Source organism: Haliotis asinina, chromosome 13 (assembly GCF_037392515.1).
Source record: "Haliotis asinina isolate JCU_RB_2024 chromosome 13, JCU_Hal_asi_v2, whole genome shotgun sequence".
In the NCBI taxonomy this organism is placed as follows: domain Eukaryota; kingdom Metazoa; phylum Mollusca; class Gastropoda; order Lepetellida; family Haliotidae; genus Haliotis; species Haliotis asinina.
In genome coordinates, this window is record NC_090292.1 from 31,565,773 (window position 1) to 31,586,098 (window position 20,326).

The window sequence follows — 20,326 nt, forward strand, 5'->3', positions numbered from 1 at the left end:
CCATTAGGACTTGCTTGTGTTTGTTTACAACAGCATGGACAAGCATGTAGGATATATCCCAGCTAGTTGTGAACTTCAGCCATTAGGACTTGCTTGCGTTTGTTTGCAACAGCATGGACAAGCAAGTAGGAAAATATACAGGATATATCCCAGCTAGTTGTGAACTTCAGCCTTTAGGGCTTGGTTGGCAGTGAGCTTTGTCTCCAACACAACTTACTCCTGGACTGAACCATGATATGTGTTATCTGTAAACAAATTACTTACCAGGGTGATAATTTGTGCTGTGTTTTCTCACAGATGCATTTCTTTTTATCGGGTTCATTGGTACTCTATGGAGAACAACTTCTTTATTTCAGAATATTCTGTGGATTTGCTGATGACCCTAGTTTCATTTCATGTAGCTATCATAGTGTTGTAAATCTATGTTAAAGGACTTGCGGGTTTCAAAGCACTACGATAGCTTCTTCGTGAAATCAAGGTTGTATGCAGAACAATGTGTGTTATACATAATAACAGGTGCAGTTTGCTTTGAAAGTTCTGGATATGTACTTGAAATTTTAAACAAAAGCCGATACTAGACAGTTGACTTGTTCATTTAACCTTATTCAGCTCTCCTCAGCTGTAATGCATATATCTGCCTCTGTGCGTCACATTTGTTCAGCTGTCAACATTGACTTGGCTCGCAAGGACAGGAGAATGTATTTATCTACATTGATTTAATAATGTTTTATACCTTTGTGACGATGTTATCATTTTCCAATTTCATTTCTTCTGTAATATTCTTGGCATATTCATCAGAGTTAGAATGTTAAATTGCAGGAGAGTAATTATATTTGTGCAGTTGTTTTCAATTCATTTGACAAATGTGAAATTTTGTCAGGGAAAGATGCTTAGCTCATGAACATAAAGAAACCCCCAAACTGAGTAGGCACGAATGGTTGAGCAAAGAATTGAATGTGCGGTTGAAGCCAAACTATCTTCTTACAATTTGGATGATTTCCTGATTTTTGGACATTTTGCGATTTGCTGCAGGGTAGTTTGTGTCAAGTGCTAGCCTAATGTTCACTGTCGCGACGAGTGTGCAGGTGTTGCAAATCTGTTAACGCCTCTGTGGACGATTTACAGACTGCTTTCCTTCCAACATATAATCTTTCACTCTCCTGTCAAATATCTTGCTTGATAAAGTAGTTTCTTGTATTCAGCTGAACTTGAAGGAGTTTATGAGGCCACTTAAACAACTTATATAGCTTGACAGAATTTTCATAATTGTAAACTGGAAAAATATTTGTGGATTATTGTGAAGATTTTCTTTTCCTTTCGTTTGCTTGAGACAGGCTCAGTGGTTGGGTCCTCGGGATAAGGTATCAGTCAGATATAAACTTTGTGAAAAGATAGGTTCTGGGTTCAATTCCTGCCTTTTTGATTAAAAGAGGGTTGTTGTTTAACGTTGCACACCACACTATTCCAGCTATAGGGAGGGGCAGCTATAAGTGGGAAAATCTTTTACTTACATCACCTTGGAATGGATTGATAGCCTAGTGGTTGAAGCATCCACTTACCATGCTGAAAACCCAGGTTTGATTCTCCACATGGTATAATGTGTGAAACCCATTTCTGGTATCGCCCCCTGTGATATTGGTGGAATATTGCTAATTGCTAAAAGTAGTGTAAAAGCATACCCTTACTATTCCTCCCACTACCAGAGATGCCAACTTCTACGATATTATTGTACTCCTGGAAGTTTTGGCCTCAAACTACGCTAGTGCAATTGCAGTAGAAATTCTTCAAAATTTGAAGAAAATTAATTAAAATTCGGATATATAGACAAAAATATGTGATTGAATACATTTTTATCAAAAGCAGACAAGAAGAAACAATGCTGATTATGTCGAAATCTGCTCTTGGAGGTATGTGAAAATAAAGCTTCGCTTTTGATTAGTGTCTTTCTCAGAAGCCATCATGAATGTTAAGCATTTAGTTGACTGCTAATTTTATGATCAAACTACTAATTTGTAGGCGTGAAACTACAATTTGCAACAATTTATGGTTGGTGCATTTGTATTATTCTAACTTTATGTTTGCGATCTAAATATTGCTTCAGACAGTCTTACCACATTTGACTTTACCATGGCATGGCCTGATACATCAGTTTTGAGTTTCAGTGGCTACAGAATTGTTTTTAGTTGTCATCAGGGATTATGTTGATCACTGCTGTGCTATATCCTATTTATTCAATGGTAGATGCGAAAAGGGGTGAATCATTGTACAGGAAATATTTCACATTCCAAGCCTATCTCAAGAAGTTATCCACTCAGGTAAATTACAGGTGTTTGGTCTTATTGTCAGCTCCAGGCAGCTGTTGTAAGCAGGGCTCCCACAAGACTTGGAAAACTTGAAAACCTGGAAATTTTGCACACTATTTTCCAGTCTTGGGAAAAATTATGGAATATGGGAAAAAATGAATAAAATCATGGAATAATCATGGAAAAATCTTGTGTTTTTGATCTTACAAAACTGATATCTGAACAGCAGCCATCAGTTAAAGAGTAAAAGAAAAACTTATACACTTCATGTTTCATTTTTTGTATGATGTCACCTTATTGTAACTAGGTGCAAATGGACAGCTGAAAGGGAAGATCAGAGTTACGATATTGTTTTAGTCAGCTAAGTCCTGATTACAAAGCATTTGTTCTCATAGTAAATTGATTGTAGGGTCTGTAATTCTTCAGAGAAGATTAATAAAAAATGTATGTTTGAAAACATATCTTCATAATCCTTTAAAATTCTTCTATCAAAAGTGAGTGGAATAAATACCCAAAAATATCAACAACCATTGTTATATATTTTGTTCTTTTTGATTGTTTTTTTTTTCCAACGACAACTATTCACCCAAAATTTCATTTTCATTTCGACAAACCCCCCAAAAGGTAAACATGGTTTGGATGTGTGTTATAAAGAGTTAATCCCTACTCTGTTGTTATATCGAGGAGTCACCAACACATCATGCAGGTGTAAGTCCTGCTAAGAACTATGCAACTCTTGACTCGAGAGGCCACGGGGCAGTGCACTGATCGCTTTTCACGAGATCAAACGCTGCTCATGCGATAAAGGACTACAGGAACAGAGGAATATTTTCGGCTTTTTCACACCTCTGGGTTTACATAGCCTCCCGGCTAAGCTTTGGCAAATCTGCAATCTCGTCTCGTTGGATAAGCACTAGCATTGGCCTACCTGTTGTTTGCCGATGTAGAAATGCTTGTATTGCTTGAAGGGTGATATATTCAGTCAATGTCATACCTTGACATTTGTAGGTGAATGGAGGTGATATATTGTTGAATGGATTTTGATATTCCTTTTAGGTTTTGTGTAACATCTGATCTGTGTTTCTTTTTGGGGAAATTTGGCAGAAGTTTGAGTTACACATGGCAGAAGTAGTGAGCGAGTTTAGTTTTATGCCACTTTTAGCAATATTCCAGCAATATCAAAGCTGAGGGCACCAGAAATGGGCTTCACACATTGTACCCATGTGGGGAATAGAACCTGGGTCTTTGGTATAACAGGTAAATACTTGAACCTCTGGGATACCCCTCTGCCCACTGCAGTGAATCCAGTATGGTGGAATTACATGTCACAAATAATATAATGAGTCAACAGGTAATAAACAGTGGAAGCCCTCAAAACTAGCAGCTCTCCAATCCATCATTCTCTCAATATTGGCACTAGAATTTGGTCATGGCAGAAGCTAGTTAATGTATATTCACCCTCTAATCCGGCATCTGTTAATTGCATATTTTGGTAAGACCGCCCATTGACTGTTTGTACAGCAATTAACGCTCTCTGATCCAGCATCCGGTATCTTGGCTCTCCTGTTGACTATCTGATAGGCTGAATGTGTATTAAAAACAGTCGATTACCATCGGCATTAAAGTCATTGGTGTTGCTTTCATGTGACATGTGTCACTTGTATTATATATTAATTGTCATGTCACAATTTCTCTGTTGCTCACCTTGACAAACAGGCTGGATTGGAATTTTCTCTTAAACACAAAATTCAACAAATGCTGGTTTAGAATCCTCCCTCTGTATTATTCAATATATTCAGCAAAACAAAAGTCAAAGCAGAAATTCTTTGACATGCAGGGTTAGAAATACTAGTTTTTCTACATTTGGCATAGAAATACTTTTAGTGCGCCTTTCAGAAATCAAGTACGCTCACATAATGACAAAAAATGACAATGATCAAGTGAAATATATTGTTGAATAAAGAAATGTGTTTATGAATATACATTTATATGTATGACATTTGTGAAAAAATACTCGTTTGGGGATTAAAATTAATGACTAAAATTGAGTTATGTTTTAAAACAATATTGAGTAAGGGCACTGAGAAAATTATTTAACCATGCCATTTCAATATTGACCATGCCATGGCATGCTAATATATGGGGCATGGACCAGACAATCCAGTGATCAACAGCATGAGCATCAATCTGCACAATTTGGAACCGATGACATGTCAACCAAGTATTTCAAACCCTGACATGTATAAACATTGTTGGCCATGTCAATCCTGATAATGACCAAATTAAAAATATGGGAGTGTCGACTATCATCCTACCTGGCTTGGATAATGCATATTCCATATTCAAGTCAGAATGAAATAATCAAAATTATATCGACAAAAGATGGTAGCTTATAAAGAGTAATGATTGTTAGTTATTTTTGCAGCTTAATTATAAGATGTGGCCAGTGGGTCATGTGACTTTGTTTTGGTCATCTTTTTTGTACATAGAGTGTTGGGGTAGTTTAGTGGTTAAAGTGTTGGGGTAGTCTAGTGGTTAAAGTGTAGGGGTAGTCTAGTGGTTAAAGTGTAGGGGTAGTCTAGTGGTTAAAGTGTAGGGGTAGTCTAGTGGTTAAAGTGTAGGGGTAGTCTAGTGGTTAAAGTGTAGGGGTAGTCTAGTGGTTAAAGTGTTATCTTACCATGCCAAAGACCTGGGTTTGATTCTTCACATAGGTAGAAGTAAAGTCCATCTCTGGTGTGGATCAGGGTGGAGTGGTAGCCTAGCGGCTAATGTAATGGCCTGCCTTACCAAAGACCTGGGTTTGATGCCCACATGTTATTATGAAGCACATTTCCGGTGTCCTCTGCCATGATGTTGCAGAAATATTGCTCAAAGCGACATAAACCCAACCCACTCACTCACTCGCTCACTGCAATTGGTTTTAAATCCGATTTCCACTGTACTGCAGATGCAGAGTACATTGTCATCTGAGTACTAATAGTGTTAGCATAAATCATACTCTTTCATCTTGGAAAAGTGTCCAATGTATTTCTGTCTGGTTTTTCTGTCTTAACAAGAAAATCCACCAGTGAATCAATATTCTTCACAATAATTAGACTTTGTGCCATGGAAATGAAAATATATATGATAATTTTTGTGTGATTATTTTTTTTTTATTTTATCATGTTAGCTGAGAAAGTGATGTTAAGTTATTATGTGCGGTTATTTTCAATAAATGAGGTGATGAGGTCTTGATTTACCCAAAATAGTCTTGAATAAAATTTTCCATGCAAAGGTATGTGCATTCATTTATTTTGGGGAGTTAATAATTAAAACGAATCCTAGTTTTATGCTACTTTTAACAATAATCCACTGTGGGTGGACACTGAAATGGGCTTCACAATGTATCCATGGGGAATCAAACCCAGGCAGGTCTTCAGCATGACGAGCGAACGATTTAACCACATGGCTACCTGCCTCATCCTGGACTTGCCCAAGTTAGGAGTACAAAGTTTCGTTTGATGTCATTCCTGTTCATATTTTCTCGACCTAGACTGATACATCATATCAGCACTACAAGGGAGATCTATGCATTGTTTTTCTGTCTTAACTGCAGCGAGTGTGAGTTTCATTTAATGCCTCACTCAGCAATATTCCAGCTGTATGGCAGCTGCTTGTAAATAATCAAGTCTGAACCAGGCAATCCAGTGATCATGTTGCATTGAAATGTAGTAAAAAAAATACGTAGTGGATATTGTATTATAAATGCAAGTCCAGTAGTCATGTTGCATTTTTCTCATTATGCTGAAATGAAGTAAAAAATACATGCTGGATATTATACAAACATTTTGGATCATTATGAAGTCGATAGAGTAGATGAGATGGCTCAGGAAAACTTTCAACAACCATTCTGTTAGCAAGCATGCAGAAAGTGACTTCACAGGCAGACTGATCACGTGGTCCAAGTATGCCTGCATTGGACAAAGGTGTGTTTGGGTGAGATGTTTTTCTATCCTTAGGAATCACTGAAAGTGTCCGATATGTTTCAGGAAAATGAAAAATAAGCAATTTTTGCATGAGTCAGATGTAATATAAAATTGTTAATTTTATTCCGAACTATAAATTACAGTTATAGCTTTACATTCTGGGCTAAAAGATCTAAAATCCAATTTAATTCAACATGCAGAAGACTATAAAAACATTTACAACAAAAATCTAAATAAATTTAAGTGTAAATTTTGAATAAAGTTCAATAAAACTGGTTATTTTGACTGCTAACGTGGTTGATCCACTTCTTCTCACAGGTGGCGCTGTTGTCGTCTCTGATGGTATTTTTGTCAGAATTGACGACCATCATTGATCTCTTTACTGTGGCAATCAGCCTACTGTCTGTCCCGTTAGCCCTAGACATAGTCCTACTGCGGTTTAACTCTTCCGTAATGAGTTAGCTATGGTCTTCTCTAAAGGTTAATTATTGAGCATGAGACGAAAATCGTAAAACGTGGAAGCCGAAATCCTGTTTATGTACGTTTTTTCGAACTCGCACTAGAATCGCAGGAGCTAATCTTTTGGCCGTTTATGGCCACAATATAATTATGACAAATGGCCTAATAAAACGTTATAGATGGGGCTCATTCAAGGAAATTTGCCCTCAAACAAGTGGAATATCGTTATGGTTTGTTGGAAAGCTAATCTTCCTGAGTCCGCAAAGCTGTCGACAAAAATGGGAAGATTTTGCCAAATTAGATTTATTGCGGCCGTAGTTTTCCGACTGGCTTCTCTGTTGGCGATTACTGTTCCCTACGGATCGGTTTAATTGCACCAGGGACTACAATAGCACAATTACATCTTGTCCGTTCCGAGTCCCGCGATGTCCCAACCAAGGTAGGCGAGCGTTGGCTCAGATAATACGAGAGACCTTTCCATTTTCATTTATTAGTGTCAATTTGTTGCGATTCATCTATTGATCCCAAGAAGCTCATAGCTTGTGATTAAGCCCTCAATAAACTCTAATTGAATTTGTCACTGAGAAAACGCAAAGTGAACGAGTACGGGAGTGTTAATATCAAACTCCGGCTTTTCTCTATTGGCGGGAAACAGGGTATATGAGGTGAAGATGACTCCGGCCAAGCCATAGAAACATTGCATGGCTAACTAGACAGGTGGAGGTGGGAAATACGAGTGTTATGGAATAATGGCAATAAAACTGTATATTCCCTTGTAATTTTATAAGTCTGGACCCCGTAATGTGCAGGTTTCATTTTCAGGTTTTTGTGGGTATCTGTGTTTTCCTTGATTTTGTTATTTCAAAAGGCATTCCTGACAAATTGGATTGTATTTGAATGTAACATTATTCATGTATAAGATTTATTTCCAGATTATTGATTTGTTTTGCTTTTGAAGTAAAATAGATCAACATCAGTTTGACTGAATGTGTTATTTGATTACCTCCTCTCAGCAGCTAAGACATTGTTGGTATGACATTAAGTTTTAACTTTACAAGAGAAAAAAAAATTCTCAGTTTCAACTTAATATCATTTAATTATGAAGACAGTTTTAGAATGATATTCATAAAGTCTGTACACTAAGTTCAAAATCCTGTTTTTATATTCTTGTTTTCCAGGAACAAAAATGTTTTTCTTGTCCTCTTTAACTTAGAATTTAGTCTTGAAACAATTGAAAAATCATTTATTCTAAATAGATGCTGAACACTTAGAATCATTTATACTCTTTGGGATGCTGAAAACGTAAAGACTGAAATCTTTTTATTCCTTTTTAAAAATGCAATAACTGACAACATTTTATGACCTACTTAAGTTTTGAATGCAAAATGAAGTCAATATACAGAAATGATCTCCATGTGAAGTGAAGCCATCAAGCCCTGGTAGGGGGTGGCTATGAGTTGTTATCCCACCTCTGTTTCTATTGTGTCTCTCACCTTCCTCCAGAAGCAACAGCCACTAATTGCTGGATTAGTCACGCTTACGCTCTACCGCTTTGATTGGTCAAACACTTACTGTCCCTCATGCTACTAGGTGTTGGTTAATATAGACAAGGTGGCAATACTACATAGAGGAGGGGAATACGGCTTGTAACTGTTATGGAGTTGCTCTGTTCTTTTGGAGGTATGTGTGTTGTGTTTGTATTGAAGAAGTCCTTTGTTGAATTGCTTGGATGTCTGGAGGAGATCTTGGTTCCCTGCGGACTAATATGTTCAAGTTCTGACCAACAGTGAATTCTGTTGTTGATACTTTTGGTGTCTTGTGAACTGAAGATGTGTGAGAGCAGCATGTTGAATTAAAGGGTCTTGTCACTTTTGCTTCTGTTTTTTTATGTTTTTTTAATGTATAGACTCAGCTTTTGTTTGGGTTTTGAAAATGACCTTGATTTTGAAGTTTTGAAAGAAGTATTTGTAACTGGTCCTTCTTCTGTTGGGCAAAAGACAGAAAGTTTGTTTATTTGACGGGGCAGTTGGATCTGTTTACTACCTGTCAGATAATGTTTTGTGATTTGGTGTTACTTTTTGCAAAGTCATATCCTTTATTATACATGCAGTAAAGGTTTGGCTGACGGTAAGTGTTTTTTCCATGCAGTTTATTGGGGAAGTGGTGGTTTGTGATTTTGTGAAGACAGTTATTGTTAATGATTACTGTTAAGGGAGGGACTTGAAAATGAAATCCATTCTCAGTAGATGGAGCTCGTGACAACTGAAGGAAGCAGAGGGAGAGGTGGGCGTTATTTCAGTTATTGTCAACATAGACATGTACGCCTCATTGCTTCTGCACTAAATGACCTCTGTATATGTAGAATTCAATGATAGGTTTTAGTTGGTTCTAAATTGGATATGAGAAGGTAGATTTTTAAAATATTTTTGAAACTTACCATAGTTAATTTGTGGATGAAAGTCTATTTTTGCTGTTTTGTCAATGTTTATGTGATTCCTGAATGTAAATGCTGAGTGACCGTTACTACATATCTGTTATCCCTTGAAGTATGAGATGCTTTTGTTATCCCATGTGGTATATTTGTTATCTTCTAAGATATGAAATAATGTTATGTTGTCAGGGATACATGTTGCCTTGAGGTGTGAGGTATATCTAATATCCCATTGCCCTTATATGAGGTATAGCCGTTATCTTAAAAAGTTTACCTGTTGTCCTGTTTGGAATGCCTGTCCTGTAAAAAAAATCCTGTTATCCCACAAGATTTACCTTCTGTTAGGAATACTTATCCTGGTAGAAATACCTGTTCTATGAAGGAAACCGGTGTCTGTGCGATCTACAGTACATTGTGCTTTTCATCACCTGCATTGTCTTCATGAATGAAAGATGGATGATAGGTCAATACAGTGTACTTTATGACCTCTGACCTATTCCTTAAGTATATTTGATGTTATGCAAGTCCTGTTATACTGATCAAACCTGGGAGCAGTGATCCGATAATTTGAAATATTGTTTGTACCATTGTTCATGTACTCACTGACCTCTATCTGACACTGTTGCTAAAAGTTGGAACTGAACACAATCAGAACATGATGCCTGGATTTGTCAAGCAAATTCCTGACTTCCTCTCTTCAAACTTAATCTGAAAGGGAATTAAGTTACCTTGGTCAAGGCAACCCACATGTATTTGATGGTTTTGTCAGTTCGCGAGTTAAATGAATTTTCCAAAATGAAATTCTTAGCAGTGAGCAGATTTTTTAATCAGTGTTTAATTTCTTATGTTTTGGGATGTGGTATATATACATGCTATCTAATAAAGTAGAAGAAAGTATGTTAGACTCATCTTTCCGGATTTGTCATAATGTAGATAGCACGTGTAGACCCAGCTAGGAAATTTCGTGGGATATAAATGTAACAAAGAAGAGTCAGGTATGTTTTATCAAAGTGAACTGAGAATGTTTTATCCAGTATGAAATGGGAATTGTTTTATCAAGGTGAACTGAGAATATTTTATCCAATATGAAGTGGTATTGTTTTGTCAAAGTGAACTGGAAATCTTTCATAAACATAATCTGGGATTGTGTTTTTCTAGTTTAGGTAAATTTTGAATGACATTTGCTTCAGACAGGTCTAAACTCTTGCCGCTGAGCAGGTTCAAATAAATCTCTGTGTGTGTGAATGTATGTATGTATGTTTATATAGACACACACATGTACTCCTATGTGCCAGGGATCAGCCCAAGGCTGCCCCACAATCTATAGTAACTGTGACAGTTGTCTGACCCCCTGTGTCAACAACCACCTGCTACCATGACCAGAGGGGTTGTTGGGGTAAAGGTAAGGTTGGGGGTGTTGTGTCTTTAGGCTGACCTATTGTGATTCGAGTTATGGGATGAATTGGTTCTCATAGCCCCATGATTGACCCTTTTTTATGTTTTTTACTTAAAATTTCTGGTCAGAATAGGTCTCTGACTTGAACTGTTCTAATGGATTGTGACATATCCTGGGGTTGTCTTTTGTTGGGCTTCCTTGGCACTGTTTCTAGTTTTTAAGTTTTTTTGTTATGTTTGTAAGTAGCCAGTGAGGCAGATTGGTATTATGTCCAGCTAAGACAACTTACATAATTATGATCAATAGCTGTGCCATATAATTTGAGTAAACAGTTTTATCATGATTCAAATATACAAACAGTTGTGTCTCATGTGAAATAGAGAATCTGTGATGTATGTAAAACAAACTGTTGTGTCACACATAATACACAAACAGTTGTATCTCATGTGAAAAGCAGAATCCTTGATACATGTGAAATAAAACAGTTGTATTGCACATCACATATACAAACATACAGTTGTTTCAGATGTGAAATATATAATTGTATTACAGGTCCATCATGCATGTAAAACAGTTTTATCACAAACGAGAAATATACAGCTTCACTCATGGAATAAACCTACATGTACATGTACAAATAACAACTCAACAGCCCAACAAAATTGAACATAGATTAAACGAAGAGATTATTTTACTTAATCCAAATAAATCATGTTTCCTTCGTTGAACATTTTGTCAGATAATATTCCAAATTTCAACAATAATTTAATTCACTCTGCTTTATTAATGAACAGACAGTTGTGAAAAAAAGAATAATTAATTTTTGCAGGATGAAATAGTCCACACCATCCAACTGAGGAGTTCAAGTGGATGACTGCCAAATTCCACTCGATTTATCTCTTTTCGGGTAATGAAATTCCGAAAAATTGTATCCGAATAACGATGTCAGATATTTTGGGTCTTGGAAAGGTTAGAGTCTTTGTCTGGCGACGAATTACAGCAGCCGTTGCTTTGATCACGACATAATTGTGGTGTCGGCGCTCTGCCGATGAGTCGCAAATAAACACGATCAACGTGCCCACTGCAGACACCCGCTCCTTGAAATTTGTTATTACGAACATAATCGCAAGATTTTCTTTCCATTATGACTTAATTGTTTCGGAATTGTTCTGCCAAGTTGCTGATCGATCCCAGTGTGTCGTCGGACGCCGGACAATTTGTCCGGAATTCTCAAAATGTAGTTGATTACTTTGCTTGTTAATTGAATCGTAGCCCCAGAGAGATTGGGAAGACTGTGGGGGATTTTTCAATTTTCACCCCACGCCAGTAGACCCTGTCATATTGTGCTTGCTTGATCAGCAAGTCGCGCTGCACATCTAATTATTTTTAATCATGGTTATTTTTAGGTCAGGACACTGTCATAATTTCCAGTATCAGTTTTGGAGTTAGGTTGGAGTTTTTCTTCGGTGAAATCGTGTTTTGTTTAGAGGAATGAAAGTTTTTTTATGTGCATAGTTGATGGTTTTTAAACAAATGTTAAACTTCTTCATGCTTGTTTCTTTGGGTTGAAATGGGTTGTCATTAGTGACAAATTTTGTTACTGACATTTTTTATGTGTCTTGGTAAGTTGTCAGAATATTTGGATATACAGCTATCCCAGAATTGCATTTTAAATTCCATGTTATGTACTACACAAATAATGGCATTTATATGTTCCATACTTTCTCTTACTATGTTAATAAAACAAAAGCTGTGTTCTAGTGGCACTACAGTGTTGCCATACTTTTCTCAAGCACTTAAAATAAAAACAATGATCATTCAAAAATGCCACCTCCTGTATCCTATGTAGCACTGAAGAAAAGAACAACATTGACCTGGCATGGCAACACTGTGCATCCATACTTTCTATCACAGTGGGCTTTAAAATAACAGCCCTCTCTTGTCAATGTTGGTGTGAACAATTGCCCAGCTTACCAAATAGCCACCCAATATTTCTCTCCATTCTCCCATCTTTTCCTTCACTTCCTGTTCAGTGTGCGCCTAGAGGCAAAATGGCTGTTGATGGCACCTTAGAGGTCAGGGCTTGACCTTTCCGGACACATTCTGTGTATGAGATGGCCCTTGTAATCATGGAGCCATGCCCTCCAGTTGTGCCAATCTAGCGTTTATGAGGTCATTACAGGATCATTGAGCTGCTATCTCACTACCATAGATTTGATAGCAGCGGTCATCCTTGCCTTGCCATTCATAGCACAGGTTGAAACCATTATTGTAATGGGCGTTATTGTCAGTTACCTTAAAAGTCTCAGATTTTGGTTTGGAAACCAGTTTGGTAAAATTATTCAGCCCATTTAGACTCAACTGATTCTTTTTTGTTTTAAATTTTCCATTAGTGTGTAGAAAAGAGTCAATATTTGACACAGTATTGGAGACTTAGTTGGGAATTTAAGATAGTTTCAGTGTCCGTGACATTTAGTCCAAAAGATAAGACTGTGTGACAGTTAAAGCATTCATGTCAGCAAAATAAAAAGTGATGTCCAATTTAAGCACAGAACAGTGCTTGCCCTGGAACTGAGGTGATCATTCTGGAGCCAGCTGAATTCTTTATTTTAATATTCAAAAATTAAAAGAACTATCATAAAACATTCACTCTCTTTGTCTGTCATTGGTTTATGCTATTATTTCATAGAGCTCTAATTTGAGAAAATGTGTATTTTCTGCTGTTCAAAGTAAGAATGTGTTCTTTTTTTCATTTTCAAGATTCATCCATGTTTGTTTCTGACAGGCATACTCTTGTTTCTGACAAGAATCCTGATTTGGGGATATATTGAATCCTGATAGTTGGGATGTATTGAATCTTGGGATACATAGAATTCTGATATTTGATATCTGATAATTCTGTATTTAATCCTGATATATATATATATTTCAAGACTTCCTGTGTTCAAGGGGCGGTGGGGTAGCCTTCGATGTGTGAGGCCCATTTTCTCGTGTCCCCTGCCGTGATATCGCTGGAATATTGCTAAAAGCGGCGTAAAACCAAACTCATTCACTCACTTACTCACTCCTGTGTTCAAGATGGCCTTTAAGAAAGGTTCTTTGGGGATTTTTGGTTCCATAGTTGACTGATTGCTGTTTGTGGTATATTGACTTGTATGATGTCTGTTGTATTCTGTTATTGAGTGAGCGAGGTTAGTTTTACCTCCCGTTTGTAGACACCAGAAATGGGCTTTGCACATTGTACCCGAGTGTGGAATCGAAACCAGGTTTGAGCTGGACAAACAAGAGCTCTTACCACTGGGCTACCCATCTGCCCTTATTGAGGAAACAAATGACACTGGAGTAAAACTGCACTACATTTGGCTGTCATCTCCTTTGTGATTCAGATTGTGTGGAATGGTGCTGACAGCTTCTTTATCGTGTTCAGACTGTGTAATTAATGAATTACGGAGCTGGCAGGCAATTTGTGCAAATAGGCATTCATATTTATTTGAAAATATTGGTAATGCTTGGAACTAGAAAAATGAGCACATGAATTACGATCAAGTGAATATTTTGAATGGAGGAAATATAGAATTATATGCAAGTATATATTCTATGAATATGTGATGCCATTAAGAAAGTGGTCATATGGATATATAACAAATGTGAAATGTGTTTTCTAAAGCTACCAGAGTTAATTTCCAAGAAATTATGGTTTTAGTGTTTGTGGAGGACAGTGAATTTGGTGCTTTGTGTTGTTTTATATCTACAGTATTCTGTTTATTTACAGATGTAATTTAGTGCTATAATTTGCTTTGTAGAGTTACCTCCCATAGTAAGGTCAGGATCTGTTGATCGCTGTTTCAGATCCTACATTTGCCTAGTTAGTGATTCTTTCGTTCTTTTGTGCATAAGTTAATCTTTTATCTTCAACTACTCTTCTATAATGTCACTGAAATACTGTGTAGAGCAACGCTAAATCAATAAGTATTTGTGGATGTTTATTTATGCATATTGTTTTTGTTGCAGGAATGGAGGAGGGTGGAAACTGGGGACCTGGCGGCCAGCAGGGTTCTGGATATGAATCTCGAGTAAGTAGACACACTTTCAATAGACCAACAGACACGTGGGCAAGGATAATCCAGAATACTTTAAGGATAAATCCTTTTATTATGCTCAGGGTGTTGTAGTATCATGTGAAGCGGGATGATTCGGGTTAGACTTGATCTTCAGCTTGTCACTATAAGCAACTGATTGGGTCAGGGGTTGGCTTTCTGACTTGATTGATACATGTTATCGTATCTCAGCTTCACTTGATTTTCACAGCCCTGTATGAATATGCAACATATATCGGCATATTTGATGTCACGTTACAATCCCGTCCTTCCGGGTACCCATTATGTGATAATGATGCCAACAATATTACTATACTGTAGTTCTGTGTATATACAGACAGCAAAGAAACGCAACTGTTTTGGGGGGGATTGGGGAGGGTTGGGGTCAAGTTTTTTAAGTAGAATTCATAAACATGAATGGGATATCATTTTTTCCAGAACTTGTGTTTGTTTTCTTGTTCAGTTATTTGGCTTCATGGTATGATAGATATATGAATATGAAAAAATTAAGTATTACAAAACTTACTGTTTTATCTGATTTAGCCATAGTTGGAAGAAAGATGTGCTGAATGTATTTTGAATAGTGTAGATAAATCTGTTATATAACACAAGGCGGAGACTTATGGTGTTACATAGTTCCCTAACCCAGCAGTAGGTCAGCATTGCTGAGCGATGATTATATTCAAATTATAGACACGCCTGAAACTGGGTCTGTATGACAATATGGATTATGTGTAGGTAAAGCTGGTAGTATGACAGTCAACAACGCTCTTTGCTTGTTTAGCCATGTATCCAGTGGCTTGGATCCATTCTTCTTTCATATGAAACTGCTCCCTTCTGACAACCCCCCACCCCCACCTGAAATCCTGTACAGAGATCTATGATTTTATCGTAGTTGCTACGAATGTTAGCCTCAAATTTTGTCAATACAATTGCACTAAAAATTCTATGAAATTTAAAGAAAATTCATTAAAATCTGGATATATTGTCACAAATATGTATGTTTTGTTATTAAAATACATTTTCGCAAAAAATGGCAATAGAGATAAATCGCCGATTCAGCAGTTTTCCAACTGAATTACAACTGTGAATAATCACATTTGGACTGGACAATTCAGTGATTGACATCATAAGCATTGATTAACACATTTTTGGGACAAGATGCAACAATTGAGTCAGCTGAACTAGCAGATCTTGTTTGTTGCCTCTTGCCTCATATGTGTCTTTTTAGATTACTCATAAGCCTGGTGTTCATAGTTACCAAGGGAATGGTGAGGTAGCCCAGTGGTACCGCCTCCACTTGTCATGCAAGGAGTCAGTTTGATTCCCCATGTGGGCACAATGTGTGAAGCCCACTTCTTGTGTCCCCAGCCTTGATATTGCTGGAATATTGCTAAGAGCAACATAAAGCCACTCTCTCACTCATGTTGAAGGCAATTAAAAGAATTTTGTGGTTCTAGTTGATTGCCTTTGGTATTAGAGGGCATAGGAAGTTGCTCATAATATCAATCACTGGATTGTCTCGTAGAGACTTTGTTTTAAACATACATGACCTTAATACAGATAATTCAGTCTGCAGTACATAAAACTGTTAAGCTTTGGATGATCATTGAATTGAACCTTAAATACTTAACATTCACACGCCAAACCATTTGACATAGTCATAACTAATTGACATATTCATGAAGAGTTTTTTGCCATTGCTGAGGATGTTGATGACTTTGTCGTCTTGTTTAGGTGGTTGTGTTTTGTTTTGTTTTTGAAAGAAACAAAAAATTTTGATTTTCATCTTTTGAAAATTATAATTTAGACCTACCACTTGTGTTTGGTATTGATGTATACACATTCTCAAGAAATTTTCAAAAACGTAGAACATGACAGACAACTTTGAAAGTTGTGTAACATTTGTTTTTGTTATGGAGAAAAAATGTGAAATGTTGATTTTTGTGTTATAGTGGAACAATGATAAGTATTTGTGTTGGTAAATCCATTGGTATGAGTAATGATCACAACTTGTGGACAACAATCTAAGGGGGGTAACTCTGTCAGGATTATTGTCTCGCCTTGCCTGAGGTCTAGCAATACTGTCTATTGAGATGTAAATTCATTGAGATGTTAGGTTCTGTGGAACCAAAATATGGGTTTGTTTGTGGAACTTGGCTTTATCTGTTATGTGGTATTGAGAGAATAAGATAGATAATGTTTCCTGTGTTGCACAATTATTTAGTGAAGTCAATTTTTAACTAAATTTTATCCATACTAATGTGAGTTAAAAAAAGTGTTAAATTGACTAAGCAAACAAAGTTCGCTGAATTTGAAAATATTTCAAAATATTTGTGACAACACACTTGTGATGTCAACTTGATTGTGGTGTCATCTTGATTGTGAAGTCATCTTTTTGTCATGTCATCTTGGTTATAGTGTCACTTTGGTTGTGACATCAATGTAATTATGTCATCTTGATTATAATTATGTGTCTTTGTTTTCAGATGTATGATGGACAAAATTATAACGGTCAACACAGTGGAGAAAATATGCCTTTTATGAATAACAGTGATATGCCGACATTGATGAGTGAGTATATACATATTTGGGATTTGTTTCGTTTGTGAGCTCCTGTTTACAAAGATCTTTTCTTGATCTTACTTTCCACATAAAACTGACTTGCTGCCACTTACTAAGATCCATGAAGATCTGGGTTAGAATTGGTCTTCAGGAACTCATGCTTGTTGTAAGAGGTGACGAATGGGATTGGGTGGTCAGACTCGCTGACTTGGTTAACACGTCATATTCCTGCTTGTGCAGATCGATGCTCATGCATTGCTATTAAACTAGCATTGCAGAAAGAAACAACTTATGAGGGTATTTCAGTGCCCAGTAGTTCTTATCAGTTGCCTTCAGATTTTTAACTTTCAAGACCGGTGAGGATGCAAGATAGAATTGATCTCCAGTAACCTATCCTTGTGGTAAGAGGCAACTAGCAAGGTCAGGTGGTCAGGCTTGCTGACTTGGCGTTTAGATGGAATATAACTGAATGCAGTGTAAAACAAAACTCCTTGCTCTTAACTTTCAAACTCATTTGAAACCATGGATCATGATCTCTTACAACAATTTTGAGTTGTGGATGTTTTGGATATTCTGTGAAATAACTGAAATATTGTTACCTCATTCACAATGATATGAAATATATTTTTTTCAGACAAGAGTTCAGATTATCGGTCTAGTTATTCGTCCCGGGAAGGCCCAGTACAACAGGTAAGAGAAATATGAATATTAAATGTTTTTGTTGAATAGTTGTCCAGCATATACTGTTGGTTTTTACACACAGTACTGTCTGCCAATTAACAGTTTAGAGGGGAGTAGGCTAGCCTACTTGTCTCTCCAACATGGGTTTAATGCAATTGTGCAAAGTGTACAAGCTAGTTTTGTGATATGATACGAGAAAAACTAGAGCAAGATGGTAATTAAACCCTAACAGTTACATAAATGCATGTTGTTGCATATTTCCAGTGATTTTTTAATGTGATATTAAACCCTATTTCACCTTACCTGATCCCTGTGACACTCGCAGATTTATTCTTAAGTCACGTGGTGTAGCGAAAACAACCATTGAAGATCCGGGATAAAATAGGTCTTCAGCAGCCCATGCATGTCATAAGAGGCAACCATGCTTGTCGTAAGAGGCGACTAACAGGATCGAGTCGTCAGACTCACTGTCTTGGTTGATACTTGTCATCAGTTCCCAGTTGAGCAGATTGATGCTCATGCTGTTCATCATTGGATTGTCTGATCTGTTGCCATGACCCATGTTAGATTCCTCACCTTGATGTAATGTTGGAAGCCTATAGGTGTCCAAACCATGATAGTGTTGGAATATTGCTAAAAAAACAAACTTAAAGCCAGCGCGCTTACTCACTCAATCACACACTCACTCTGATAAAAAGTTACAAAATATTGTTCCATCTTAATGATTGGTTCACTCACTCACTCACTCACTCACTCACTCACCCGCCCACCCGCCCACCCAGACACAAACTTCCGAAATATTGTTCCATCTCTCTGATTGGTTTGGTTGTGACTCAGTCATAAAACCTTATTCCTGGCCAAGGAAAACAAATTGCTGGGATATAATTATATCCAATATTTTTGTACAGTTATCTTTGGAAATATTGTGGGTTTTTTTTTGTCCATAAGGATTAACCATGGATAGTCCCCTACTGTGACTATTCTATAACAACGTATCAGTTCGGGGCCTGATGAGGTGATTCATCTTCTATTAAGCCTTAAACCAACCCACAGATCCACTTGGAAGAAAATGACAAAATGGTTTTTCTGAGAATCAGAGTATACCACATGTGCCAGCGACTTACCTTGTCACAGTCTTTGAAGTGGCTTTACACGGACGTATATTCCCCCGCACTTAAATACTTTTGCTGTACTTTGCTAAGAGTAACATAGCTACTTTGGAATCTTTGACGCAAAGACAGGAAAAAACATTATAGGACTAATTGGCTTAACCACTTGGATGATTTGAGGAAAATGTCCTCCTTTACCCACATGTCATTTTGTAGAATTAGCTGAGTCCGTTTTCATTTTTCGTTGTATTTACTGGAGAAATGGGGGCCTCAGATGGCAAATGTGTATACCTGCCTTTTAGCGCGAGTCCTGCGGCACTATTAGACGTACGCGCGCTACTACTCGCTGCTCTAATTGCTCTGCCCGTTCTATGTATGCGTTCAAGTTTTGGGCGCAGGTGTTAAACCCGGCTTGAAGCATGGTATAATTACGTAGGCAGACAACAGCGTCGGGAAAGAGAAACGGCCATAACTGTAGCAGAAATTTTTTGACTGGATCCCAGTTGTGGAGAATCCCAAAGGGAGTAATTAATGATATTCGTTTGGTTTGGGACTACGTTGTGGTATGGCTGAGGCGGAAGGATACGATGTTTCACTTCCTTTGTGATTTTGGGATATGTCGACTCGGGACATTTCAGATAAATTAGTTGTCGCGTCAAGTGACTAGATTCCGGCTAATTAGTGTACGGGATGGCGGACTGAAGAGCTCTGATCTTAAAATTTATAAGAAAATATTTGTTAAAGGAGAAATGGGTTTTTGAATCCAAGAATCACAAAGCTAGGAGCAATGCATGCTTGTCATTAATCTGATCAAGAGGATGGTTTGATCTTGGGGTTTAAAGAACATATCGGTTATGTTTGCTGCCTATTCTTAAAGGAGAGAAATACGACAGAAAAAGAAGTAATATGTCTCTCATAGTACTACTGTAGAGAGGACAAAGCCACTAGTGCCCTTCATCAGTGGGCTTTGTTGCAATAAGGATGCAGGAGTAGTCTCCCTTAGACAGCTTGCTGTGAAACCTGATTTGGTTGCTGTTTGTCAATGTATATTTTTTTTGTGAGATTTTTCAGTGTTTATTCAGTTTTCACTTTTACTGTATTAAAAACATCCCCTTAAGCCTTTTCATCCATCTTAAAAATATTCAGTGGTTAATTATATTCATTAAGTCATAGACAACTAATTCAAAGAAATAAAAAACATAAAAATGGAGTATTTATTCAGTCTGCAGTCTATTTGTAGATTTTAAAAAATATTGTCTAGAGCCTTGCCATATTTGATGAAAAGCATCTAATTATGAAAGCATTTGTAATATTCAAGTC

General features: G+C 37.1%; 1 protein-coding gene across 50 annotated transcripts in view; it reads left to right on the top strand.

The window, feature by feature from the left end:
* LOC137259308 (transcription factor 12-like) overlaps positions 1–20,326 on the top strand; it is a 148,295-nt gene that overhangs the window by 52,064 nt on the left and 75,905 nt on the right. For all 50 annotated transcript variants that reach the window (XM_067796962.1, XM_067796982.1, XM_067796979.1 and 47 more), the window contains 3 exons: positions 14,566–14,627; positions 17,141–17,225; positions 17,851–17,906. In XM_067796962.1, coding sequence (XP_067653063.1) covers positions 14,566–14,627; positions 17,141–17,225; positions 17,851–17,906 — 203 coding nt within the window. The remainder of the gene's footprint in view (positions 1–14,565; positions 14,628–17,140; positions 17,226–17,850; positions 17,907–20,326) is intronic.